Here is a 12488-nt window from a genome sequence, read left to right as displayed (position 1 = left end):
AAAGAAAAACCTTGTGTATGCGCTAGAGGCTGTATTCTTCAATTGATCTTCATGACATTTGGTCAGAATGATTGCATTGAAGAAATATAGGTCAAGTTTGAAAATCGGTTGTCTCGGTTCAAAAATTAGGTCACTAGGTTAAATCAAAGAAAAACGTTGTGTATGCGATAGAGGCTGTATTTTTAAATTGATCTTCATGACATTTAGTCAGAATGATTGCATTGATGAAATGTAGGTCAAGTTTGAATATGGGTCATCTGGGGTCAAAAAGTAGGTCACTAGGTCAAATCTAAGAAAGACTTTATGTATGCGATAGAGGCTTTATTTTTCAATTGATCTTCCTGCAATTAAGTTAGAATGATTGCCTTGATGAAATCTAGGTCGAGTTTGAATATGGGTCATCTGAGATCAAAATCTAGGTCACTAGGTCAAATTAAAGTAAAACCTTATGTATGCTATAGAGGCTGTATTTTTCAATTGATATTCATGAAATTTCCTCAGAATGATTGCCTTGATAAAATCTACTTTGAGTTTGATTATGGGTCATTGGACTCAAAAAGTAGGTAACTGGGTCAAATTAAAGAAAACCCTTCTGTATGCGATAGAGGCTGTATTTTTCAATTAATCTTCATGGAATTTTGTCAGAATGATTGCATTGATGTAATCTAGGTCAAGTTCAGATATGGGTCTTCTGGGTCAGAAAGTAGGCACTAGGTTAAATCAAAGAAAAACCTTGTGTATGCGATAGAGGCTGTATTTTTCAACTGATCTCCATGAAATTTTGTCAGAATGATAGCCTTGATGAAATCTAGGTCAAGTTCGAATATGGGTCATCTGGGTTTAAAAACTAGGTCACTAAGTCAAATCAAGGAAAAACCTTGTGTATGCAATAGGGACTGCATTTTACACTGGATTTCATAAAATTTGGTCAGAATGGTTGTCTTGATGAAATCTAGGTCAAATTCGAATATGGGTAGTCTGGGGTCAAAAACTAGGTCACTAGGTCAAATCAAAGAAAATACTTATTAATACTCAAGATCTTTTGCTCCAATTTTAATGATAATTGGTCAGAATATTTTTTCCATGAAATCATTAGGTCAAACATGTTTACACTGTTATGGTGTGTTATGGTGTGTTTCTCAGGTGAGCGACCTAGGGCCATCTTGGCCCCCCTCTTGTTTGTTAAATGCACACAACATCTAGATGTAGGAGGGGGGTGGGCTGTAAAATGTGGTTTATAATTATACCTCGACATCTCTTAAATAACTGCTATATTCCTGTAACTGTTATAAGAAAGAACATGTATGACCGAGTTTACATAAAACACAAGTTTTACGTGTATGTTCTTTTTTCTGATTTTGTTTTAAACTAATTGGAATGCACAAGGTCAACAATTATCATATTATATTAGTACTTCACCAAGTCTTTATCAGTAAGCTGCAAAATGTGCACTCTATCGACAGTTCAATATAACATACACTATCTAATAGACAATACAACATTTCTTGACTTTTGTGCACAAATTTCCTGGTAATTCATTTTAAGTCTGAAGAAAGAAACGCTTCATAATCCCCTGATAAAACCATTTAGGTTATGACCATACGATACCGAGACAGTGCAGTTTTAGTGTTCAAAAGGTTTTTTTAGGCCATCTGATTTATTGAAAAAAAAAGATAAGTTATTGTCATCACTTGATCTGCGTCAGCTTTGGCGTTGCCTGGATAAGTTTTATGTTTGTCAGCCTTTAAGCTCACCTGAACCAAAGGCTCGGGGTGGGCTATTGTGATCACTCACCATTCAGCCGGCCATCCGCACTTTCCTTCAAACAACATCTCCTCCTAAACCACCAGTTCAATTTTGATCAAACTTCATAGGAATGATTCTTGGATGGCTCCCTTTCAAAATTGTTCAAAGAATTGAATTCCATACAGAACTCTGATTGCTATGGCAACCGAAAGGAAAAACTTAAAAATCTTCTTGTCCAAAACCGCAAGGTGTACTGCCTCGATACTGGGCCTGTAACATCATCTAATGGTCCTCTATGATGATTGTTCAAATTATGCCTCTGGGGTCCCAAATTAACATAGATTTATATACGAAAAAAACTTTACCACAAGACTTAGGCCTTTGATATTTGATATGTAGCATTGCCTTGTGGTTCTGTACCAAAATTGTTCAAATTATTACCCTGGGTTGAAAAGAGGCCCTGCCCTGGGGTGAAAAGAGGCCCTTCCTCGGGGCTCCCAAGTTTTACATAGACTTATATTGGAAACATTTTTAAAAATCTTCGTCTGAAACTGCATGGCCTAGGCTTTTGATATTTGGTATGTTGCGTTGCCTAGTGGTCCTCTACCAAGACTTCAAATTATGCCCCGAGTTGAAAAGAGGCCCCATCCAGGGGGTCCCAAGTTTTACATACACTTATATAGGAAAAACTTCAAAGATATTCTTGTCTGAAACCAAACTGTTTATGTTTGAATTTAACTACACTTACACACAACTTAAGTCACAATAAGATCTCGGTTCCTTTCGAAAACTGGCTGGATTCCTTCATGGGTTCTAGAGTTACTGCCCCTGGATGGGGCAAAATTTTCTATTTTGGCCCTTTCAGCCATATAGAGGATTTTTAATTTATACTTTGATTTGATACAAATTTGCAAAGAATGATTATCTTGATGATCTCTAGGCCTGGATCGAAACTGGATCATGTCGGGTCAAAAACTTGGTCATCAGGTCAAATCAAAGGAAAAACTTGTTAACAACCTAGAGGCCACATTTATGACCCTATCTTCATGAAACTTGGTCAGAATGTTTATCTGATGATTTCTAGGCCAAGTTCGAAACTAGGTCTTATAGGGTCAAAAACTAGGTTACCCGGTCAAATCAAAGGAAAAACTTGTTAACATTCTTGTTCATTTGATGTGCATGAAACTTGGTAAGAATGTTTTTCTGCATGAAATATCGCATGAATTTTTATCTGGGTCATGTGGGGTCAAAAAGTAGGTCATCTGGTCAAGTCAAAGAATAAGCTTGTTTACACCCTAGGGGGCACTTATTTTTTATTCTATCTTCAAAAATCTTGGTCAGAATGTTTGTTATCATGTCTTGGATGATTTCAAATCTGGGTCATGTGGGATAAAAAAACTAGGTCACTTGGTCAAATTAAAGGAAAAGTTGTATATACTCTAGAGGCCACCTTTTTGCTCCAATTTTCCCGAACTTTGCCATGAAATTCTGGACAAGTTTGAATGTGGGTCTTGTGGGGTAGAAAGACTAGGTCACTAGGTCAAATCAAAGAAAATGCTTGTTTACGCTCAAGAGGCCACGTTTTTTGGTTCAATCTTAATGAAAATTGGTCAGAATATATGTCTCCATGAAATCACTAGGTAAAACATGTTTACACTGTTATGGTGTGTTACTCCGGTGAGCGACCTAGGGCCATCTTGGCCCTCTTGTTATTATTGCATTCATTCGTATTCATATATGCGTACGCTCAGTCGATTTGCTAATGTGTGCATTAACCTGTTTCCATGGGCAGTTCTGTAAGGGTGGCTGCATTCTTTGAACTTTGCTGGTCATGTTTTACTTTTGTTCTTATTAGCTCACCTGAGCACGAAATGCTCAAGGTGAGCTATTGTGACCGGTCATTGTCCGGCGGCGTCCATCATGCATCAACATTTGCCTTGTTAACACACTAGAGGCCACAGTTTTGACCAGATCTTAATGAAACTTAGTCAGAATGTTTGTCTTGTTGATCTCTAGGTCAAATTCGAAACTGGGTCATATGGGGTCAAAAACTAGGTCAGTAGGCCAGATCAAAGGAAAATTTTGAAAACACTCTGCAGTCCACAGTTTAAGTTTGAAACTCATTAGAACTGGTCAGAATGTTTGTTATGATGCGTTCTAGGTCAAGTTCGAATCTGGGTCATGTGGGGTCAAAACTGAGTCACCCAGTCGAATCAAAAGAAAAACTCGTTAACACTCTAGAGGCCACATTTATAACCCTATCTTCATGAATTTATCTTGATGATCTTTAGGCCAAATTCGAAAGTCATGTGGGGTCAAAAACTGGGTAAGTAGGCTAGATCAAAGGGAAATCTTGTTAACACTCTGGAGTCCACAGCTTGATACTCAAGAGAATTGGTCAGAATGTTTGTCTCGATGACCTTACTAGGTCAAATCTGGGTCAGGTGGTGTTAAAAACTAGGCCACCTGATCAAAAATCAAAGAAAAATATTGTGTATGCAATGGGGAACATCAGTCAGTTACTTCCTCTGATTTTGTCTAAGAAGTAGATTGGTCCTTCCTCTGTTTTTATCGTTGACTTCTTTGTAATTTTCAAAAGCAATATCTATACTAAATTTCATTGGACTGGAAAATGTTCAAGGACAGGTTCCTTTTAGTGGCACTCTGCTAAATTTATGTTTGTTTAATCATTTTTATTTAGAAACCTACACATAAAAAGCATATTTATTTTGACCAACCGCAACATCTTGGATAAAGATTATAACGAAAAAGTCAGAGGAATCCAACTGACAGGGACCAATGTAATATTTGGTTATCCTTGCGCTTTATCATACAACTTTTCAAGGGAAGTAACAAGCTAATGTCCCTCATAGGGGCTGCATTTTACAGTGGATCTTCGTGAAATTTTATCAGAATGTTTGTCTTGATGAAATCTAGGTCATGTTCGAATATGGTCTATCTGGGATCAAAAACTAGGTCACCTGGTCGAATCAAAGAAAAAACTTGTGTATGTAACAGGAGCTGCATTTTTCACTGAATATTCGTGGAATTTGATCAAAATGTTTGACTTTATGTAGACCAGGTCAAGTTCGAATATGGGTCATCTGTGGTCAAACAATTAGGCCATCTGGTGAAATCAAAGAAAATCCTTGTGTATGCAATAGGGGCTGCATTTTTCACTGGATATTCCTGGAATTCAGATTCTTTGTCTTGATAAAATCTAGATCAAGTTTGAATATAGGTCATCTGGGGTCAAAAATTAGGTCGCTCTTTAAAATCATAGAAAATATTGGTGTGTGCAATAGAGGCTGCATTTTTCATCTGATGTGGTTGAAACTTGGTTGCATGAGCTCTTATCTGGGATGCGTAGGATCAAAAACCACGTTTGAATATAGGTCATTTGGGGTCAAAAACTAGGTCACTGTCAAATGAAAGAAAAACTTCGTGTGTGCAATAGTGGCAGAATTTTTCATCTGGTGTGCATGAAACTTGTTTGGATGAGTTCTTATCTGGGTCACGTGGGATCAAAAGCTAGGTCACTAGGTCAAATTAAGGAAAAAGCCTGTTAACAATCTAGGGGCCACATGGTCACGTGGGGTCAAAAACTACGTTTTATTCAATCTTCATAAAATTTGGTCAGAATGTTTGTTGTCACGAAGTCTTTGATGATTTCGAATCTTGGTCACGTAGGGTCAAAACCTAGGTCACTAGGTCAAATTAAAGGAAAATTGTGTTTACACTCAAGAAGCTACTTTGCTTCAATCCTCGCGGAACTTTGTCAGAATGTTTGTCTCCATATAATCTTGGGCGACTTTTAATCTGGGTCATGTGTAGTAAAAAACAAGGTCAGTATGTCAAATCGAAGAAAATGCTTGTTTACACTCAACAGGCCACATTGTTAGCCCAATCTGAATGAAAATTTGGCAGAATAATCGTCTCCATGAAATCTTAGACGAGACAAAAATTGGGTAAGGTTGGGGCAAAAAACTAGGTCACTAGGCCAAATCGAAGAAAAAACTAGTCACTCTAGAGGCCATATGTTTGCTCCAATCTTCATGAAACTTGGCCAGAATATTTATATCCTTGAAAACTCGGACGAGTTTGAAACTTGGTCATATGGTGTCAAAAACTGGATCACTAGGTCAAACATGTTTACACTGTTATGGTATGTTACTCAGGTGAGCGACCTAGGGCCATCTTGGTCCTGTTGTTTTTCTTTCTAAATAAGCTACATTTCTTCAAAACCCACCCGCTTAGCTCAAAAGGGAGAGCACAATTATACGGAGCGCGATTTCGTAAGTTCGATCATCGGTTGGGGGTCGTGTGTTCTCTTAGTCTGTGACAATCTGAAAAAAGATGTTGTATCTGAAATCATTTACCATCCACCTCTGATTCATGTGGAGAAGTTGGCAGTTACTTGCGGAAGGCAGGTTTGTACTGGTACAGAATCCAGGAACACTGGCTAGGTTAACTGCTCGCCATACCCGCTGTTACATAACTAAAATACTGTTGAAAAACGGCGTTAACTTAACCCAAAACAAACAAACAAACATTTCTTCAACAATTTCAAAAGACTGAACTTTGATCAGGTGCACTTGAGATCGACGCTGGGAAGCAAAATGTCCCCATTCTTCCACCCATTGATCATGAAGATAATGTGAAGTGGTATATACTCAGTTCCAAAAGAAAGTGTGCACTTTTTAAGTTTAAATATTTTAAAAAATTCCCCGACGTTTTTGTTTCATTTTTTTCATACACTAACTCTCAGGTATAACTCAAAATCTAAAATGCACACCAATTTGTTTACGAACTGATTTAAATTTTGGTACCAAACATTATAAGTTTTCATGAAAATAACCGAGAAAAAATAACAGAAAACTAAGTGCACACTTTCTTTTGGAACTGAGTGTATATGACAGAAAGCGGGTTTGTGAGGTTGTACTGCGGCAACATTACAGGACTCAGACTCAGGCGTAGACGTCACCTTGGGTAGCTTATTTATTCAGTAAAATCATAACCTGAATTTTTTTTAAATTAAACAACTATTAAATAAATTTTGTGCGTTTGGAGTATTTTTCGACTGATTCAGAACAAATTTAGTCATAGCGTAATCTTTCTTATTATTAAGATCGGTGTTATACACAATTCAATAAATATCTGTTACGTCATAATACTATCTATACACTTCAAACATACTGAATAAATTTAAAGCAAACCGGTTGTAATAGATATCCTACATGGATATTTTAAGATTTCAATTTTCATATTATCTAACTGTATTAATTTTCAAGGCATTTTACATTTTATTGAAAGGATAATCCAAAGATCATAATGGTTATACATGTAACACTTTACATTTTATTTTTGAAGTATGTGTCATTTTAAGTGAGTAGTAACTCTTCGAGTCAATAGATGAGTTATTTTTTTCGTTGTATCAACAACTTAGAGACCGCACGAATATCGGGTGTGCTGTATTTATTTATAGTATCTGGTAGTTTACAAAAACGAACCCGTGTGTAATCAGATTGAAAAAGAAATATTCAGATACTTATATCTGCGTAATTTCATTATGCCATCTTGTGACTTGTTATCAACACATATTTGCTAAACGGTGCGGACAGCATGGGTCTTAATTGTTTACGTTAAACCTAATTAAGGTAGTGTTAAACGTTTAATGGCGTATCGTCATTTACCCGGTTGTGGAAATGAAACATCATTTTACGAATTCATGACATTACGTGAGTAGATTTATTAATACGATAACGTTTCTATTTTACTGAAAAAATGATATTAAACAGTTCGACACGTTAAATGTCTTAAAACGTATGGATCTCTTTAATCGTGGCCAGATATTTCAGAGCTAAGATTTTTATTTCACCATATATTACTGACCAAACGTTTATTTATCGCTGTGTGAAGTGTCAGTAGAATCTACATTGTAGGAAAATTTCTGTTCAAAATACTGATTTTCCCATTGACTCCCATTATTGTGTGAGGTCCATTTTTTAACCAGTTTAGAAAGGAATCAAGCACACGACCCTATCTTTTGATTTGCCGAATTTTCTAAGCACCTTCTACATTGTAGAAAAAAATATCCGACCGCTCAAAACTACCTTAAAATAGCCATAAGTATCGAACTGATTGAATATTTTAAATACAGTTGACGTGATATAGGATAGGTAAGCACTGATAAGAACTTTTATACCTTTTCGTTGGGAAACCAAAAATTTGAAAAAAGACCTTATCATGTAATATCTAAAAATAATCTAGCCTTTGACCTCCAGTCACGCGTCCCGCGATAATAACTTATTTAGTTCAAAGCCAGAGAGAGTAGAAAATTTCAATGGAAAAAAAATGTTTTACAAGTTAAAGCACAGCATAAGTTCCTTCTAGGGCATATCTATATAAATATAAAATGATCATCTTGTAAAACTTTGGTTGCAATGTCTGTTTTATACTGCCAAAAAAAAATTTTTGGAAAAAGCTTCAATAAGCATTAATTTGCTTTCAGCTTAATCCTTGTCATTTCTGTTGTGTTCAATATGTTTTCATGTAGCAGTATATAGACGAATAAAATATGTTTAAACCAAAAAAATTCAAGTATTTACGCTAGTAATTTAACATAAATTGTTAAATCCAACAACAAATTAAATCTGTTACCACTTTCAGTAGAGTAAATACGGCAATAAGACATTAACCCGGTTAATCAATTACGATTCGATGCGTGAATTTGTTGCGCGTAATTAGAGGGTCGCAATGAGGTTTGTTTTCATATATTAACTATGCATTTCAAGGTAACGATAATATTTAGTTGTTAACATTTAAATTTGATGATATATGTCTATCTGGTCGACTGAATGTATGTTATGTTCCTCAGTAATGGAGGAAATAACATCCTCGGGTTTAGTAATATGTAATCCACGGAACGCGTTCAGTCTGAGAGTCGCCTCAATTAGGAAAGAATAGTCTAACGTCAGAGGTTATTACTAAGGTCACGGAGTTTTATTGGCCAGCATGTAATGACAACAGCTTTCGGTATCAGTAGCTCAGTCAAGTGTGACTTATTCAAGAGAAGGAATAATGAATATATACGCAAGGAAATAAAAGAAGTATTAGACCGTAAAACTTTCAAAAACGTATTTTTTACATTGTATATTTTTATTTCTATCATAATATGTCATTTATTTTCTGTACTTTCAGAGTATGTTTCCACAACTGAATAAACAATACAAGAATAACAATGAAACGTTTCTACATCAACAGAATTGCTAAAAAGAACTTTAAACGTCTTTTTCCTGTGAAATCATAGGCGGTTCGAGAGAATTGTTTGCACGGAATCTGTATTAAACATGTGCCAATAATATGATATTTGAGTTGAAATTTGGAAGACGTTACTAGTTAGGTGTAATCATAATTTACAAAAATAAGGTCGACAATATGACAAATTAGTGGTCAAACATTCGTGTCAGGTTTGAAAACTTAATATTTATCTGATTTGAAGTACTCCGGGAATTATACCTCGGGCGTCTTCATGAACCTGACCCTCTTCAACCATAAAACTTGTACCCCGCTCCTGGAAATGTTAAAAAGATGGCTTTTGATATTGGTGACATGCGTAGTATGTTTTAACTGTTTATTTTGTATAAGACTTACTTGTGATCAAACCTACGAAGCCAGAAATGGTCATCTGTGTTATCCGTGCAGTCCGGGATATTTTAAAGTTTCAGACTGCGTTGTGAACTATGAACAAGCAAGGTGCATGCGTTGTGGAAATGGAAAATACCAGCCTTATTGTGATAACTCTAAAAAATGTGCTAGCTGTAGACCTTTCTGTCCGCCTGGACAAGTCATAGTTAAACACTGTAATGCAACCAGTAATAAAGAATGCCAGTGTGAAGCTGGCTCCTTCTGGAAACATGATGCACCGAAGCCTGATGAAACGAAGCCTGGTGCAGTGAATCCTGATGAAGGACATTGCAAGCCACACAGTAAGTGTAGACCAGGAGAGGGAATGTTTGAAACAGGTATGTTAAGATACTAAATAAATGATATTAAATAAATAATTTTAAAAAAATCAGATTTCTAAGAAGACGGTTAGAAATAGCATTTATGTGTACACAGTCATATATAGATTTGCGTAACTACATTATTTATCTTCTTATATATAATATATCCTAAAGATGAATTACCTATAATAAAATTTGTTGAAATTTCGTTTGATTTAAGTTTTCCATTTAAACTGGGTAGAATAACTTAAACAAGTATTTTTAATATGTAATATGTTTCAACAGAAAGCTTTCAAACAATATTTATTTCCAAATATGCATTTCATACAAACATAATTATATTAATGTGATAGGATTGAGGAGTAAGCTAAAAGTTTGTGTTAATACCTCTTTTCTGAACTTAAACGGACAGTTAATCATCATGACACAACAGGTTTATCAAGGTATACCTTCAAATATTCAATAATATTTGACTAAATGCCAAAAAGTATTGTGTTTTATTCTACAACGTCAATCGTTGTAATCAAGTTATATGCTATTAGGTTTAACTTTCATTTATTAGTCCCCAACTGATTGAAACCAGTTTCGGGGACTATACACTTCTCCGCCCGTCATTCCGTCCGTCTTTTCGTCTGTCCGCAATTTCATGTCTGGTCCATAACTATGCCATCCATGAATGGATTTTAATTTTACTTGGTACAAATGTTCCTCATGATATATATACTCATACACATGCTCATCTATAACTTTGTCATGTAAAACAGGATTTAAATATCATTTGACACAAATATTCCCCTGGATGAGGCAACGTGTCTTGCGGAAAACCCGGGACAAAAGCTGAAAGGTCAACTGCACACTTTGAAGTCAAAGGCCAAAAAGGCATTTTTCCTGTCCAGTCTGTAACTCAACAACCCTTAAAGAGATTTAATATTACTTGGCATAAATGTTCACCACTATGAGATGGAGTGTCATGCGCAAGAACCAAGTCCTTAGGTCTAAGGTCAAGGTCACAAGGTCAGGTGCAAGAACGACTTTGGCCGGGCATTTCTTCTTTATGCGTGGAGGGATTATGATGTAACTTGACACAAATGTTCACCACCATGAGTGGGATTGTCTTGCACAAGAACTAGGTCCACAGGTCTAAGGTCAAGGTCACACTTAGAGGTCAAATGTCAAATTCAAGAATGACTTTGTCCGGAGCATTTCTTCTTCGTGCATAAAAAATAACTGATATTGTAACTTGTTTTATTACTGGCTGTAGAGAAAAATCGAGACTACTTTTCTTAGTATAACATGCATGTTGTATCCAATTTTAGGTGTGTTTTGACTTATCTCTATCTGGTAAAGAGTTATTTGTGGACTTACATTATACAGTTTTTCTTTTAGGGTTAACTTCCCTTTGTTGTTACTATAAATAACAATAGAGAAAAATAGGTGTCTTCCAGTAGGGGACTTCGTATTGCATGGTAATACTTCATTCACTTGTTGTTGTTTTTTTCTGTCAAGGAACAGCATATGAAGATACTAAGTGTAAACCATGTAGGGAAGGATTTTCCTATTCGGACAATTCTTCCTTCGGCAACTGTAAACCATGTTCTATATGCAACACAACAGTAATCGCCAGTTGTACAGCTACGCATGACGCGGTTTGCGGCGAACAGTTTCCTCAGCGGCCCTTAACAACAAAGAACTTGTCAACGGGTCCAGGTATTATTTTTTATAAGCATGGAATGTTTCCTACTCTGATAGTTCTAAGGTCATGCCAAATTGATTACTAGCTTGTCGGATTTTTTTTTTTTTCGAAAAATTATGGAGCGAGAGCGCGCAATTTTTTGTTTTCCTTGCGGGTGCATTTTTGATGAAATGAGCTGGATAATTCTTTTATGTAGACTAATTTCAGCTTATAAAACGACCGACATGTTTCAAAATAATACCAATGTGCATGACAAAGATAATATCTTTTCAACTGTTTAATGTAGGGAATCTTGAAGAAAAAACTCCAAGCAGTTTCAACATATGGGCAGTCTTGGTTATTATTGAAATATGGTAACTAATCTGTTTTACAACAAGTATATTGTAAATAAAAATGACATTTTATGTCAAATGTATGAGCAATGATTTGGTGCACATCTGTAATCATGTAAACTTCGATAAAAAAATTAAACTACAACATAAAGAGTTCCAACAGGGCATTTTAACAAAGTCATTGCCTGTAACTTTGCTCTTGCAGAAGGAATCTCAGGGCACTTCTTGTCTTGTTTTTACTTTTTAGGATGAATGCAAGTGACATTTAAACAGATATTTTTCACTCGGCTATTAAAAGTCTCGACATTGTCCCGGGTAGTCATTTGTCAAGATTGCATCCGTTTTATACCCTTTACATGACAAGCTGACCAATAAACACATTGATAACATCTAACATAGAAAAGAAGTTTAAATTAGGGCGGTTTGATTTCCACGTATATAAGTGAATTGCTTTGAAATCTAATATTCTGTCTAGAAATAGACCTGACCACAAAAGGGGTTCATATTTTAAGAGCTCAGGGTTAGTTTATAAATAAAAGTAGCGTTAAACCCAGTTTGCTCAACATTTTACTGTTATTAATTGGTCGTCCAATCAAAACAAATGTTCGAAGACTTTTTTTCCGACATGCAAGCGAGTGAAATTTTAATACAGTCGGTTTGACGAACTAATAATCAATTTCGCATGACCTAAGTATGCATGAGTATGTTAAT

At 35.7% G+C, this 12488-nt stretch overlaps 1 protein-coding gene across 5 annotated transcripts in view; it reads left to right on the top strand.

Annotated features, from left to right (window-relative positions):
- Positions 1–12488, top strand: part of LOC123555880 (uncharacterized) — a 45881-nt gene that overhangs the window by 16471 nt on the left and 16922 nt on the right. For 2 of the 5 annotated variants that reach the window (XM_053548294.1, XM_053548291.1), the window contains exons 2-3: positions 8947–9770; positions 11259–11459. In XM_053548294.1, coding sequence (XP_053404269.1) covers positions 9278–9770; positions 11259–11459 — 694 coding nt within the window. In that variant the 5' untranslated portion in view covers positions 8947–9277. Of the gene's footprint in view, positions 1–6978; positions 7116–7263; positions 7485–8946; positions 9771–11258; positions 11460–12488 lie in introns of those variants that run through there. The other 3 variants (XM_053548293.1, XM_053548292.1, XM_053548290.1) reach the window with 3 other exon arrangements.

The sequence above is a fragment of the Mercenaria mercenaria genome, chromosome 7, assembly GCF_021730395.1.
Source record: "Mercenaria mercenaria strain notata chromosome 7, MADL_Memer_1, whole genome shotgun sequence".
NCBI classification, from domain to species: Eukaryota; Metazoa; Mollusca; class Bivalvia; order Venerida; family Veneridae; genus Mercenaria; species Mercenaria mercenaria.
Note: the sequence above shows the minus strand (reverse complement) of the source record. Positions and strands in the feature narration are given on the sequence as shown.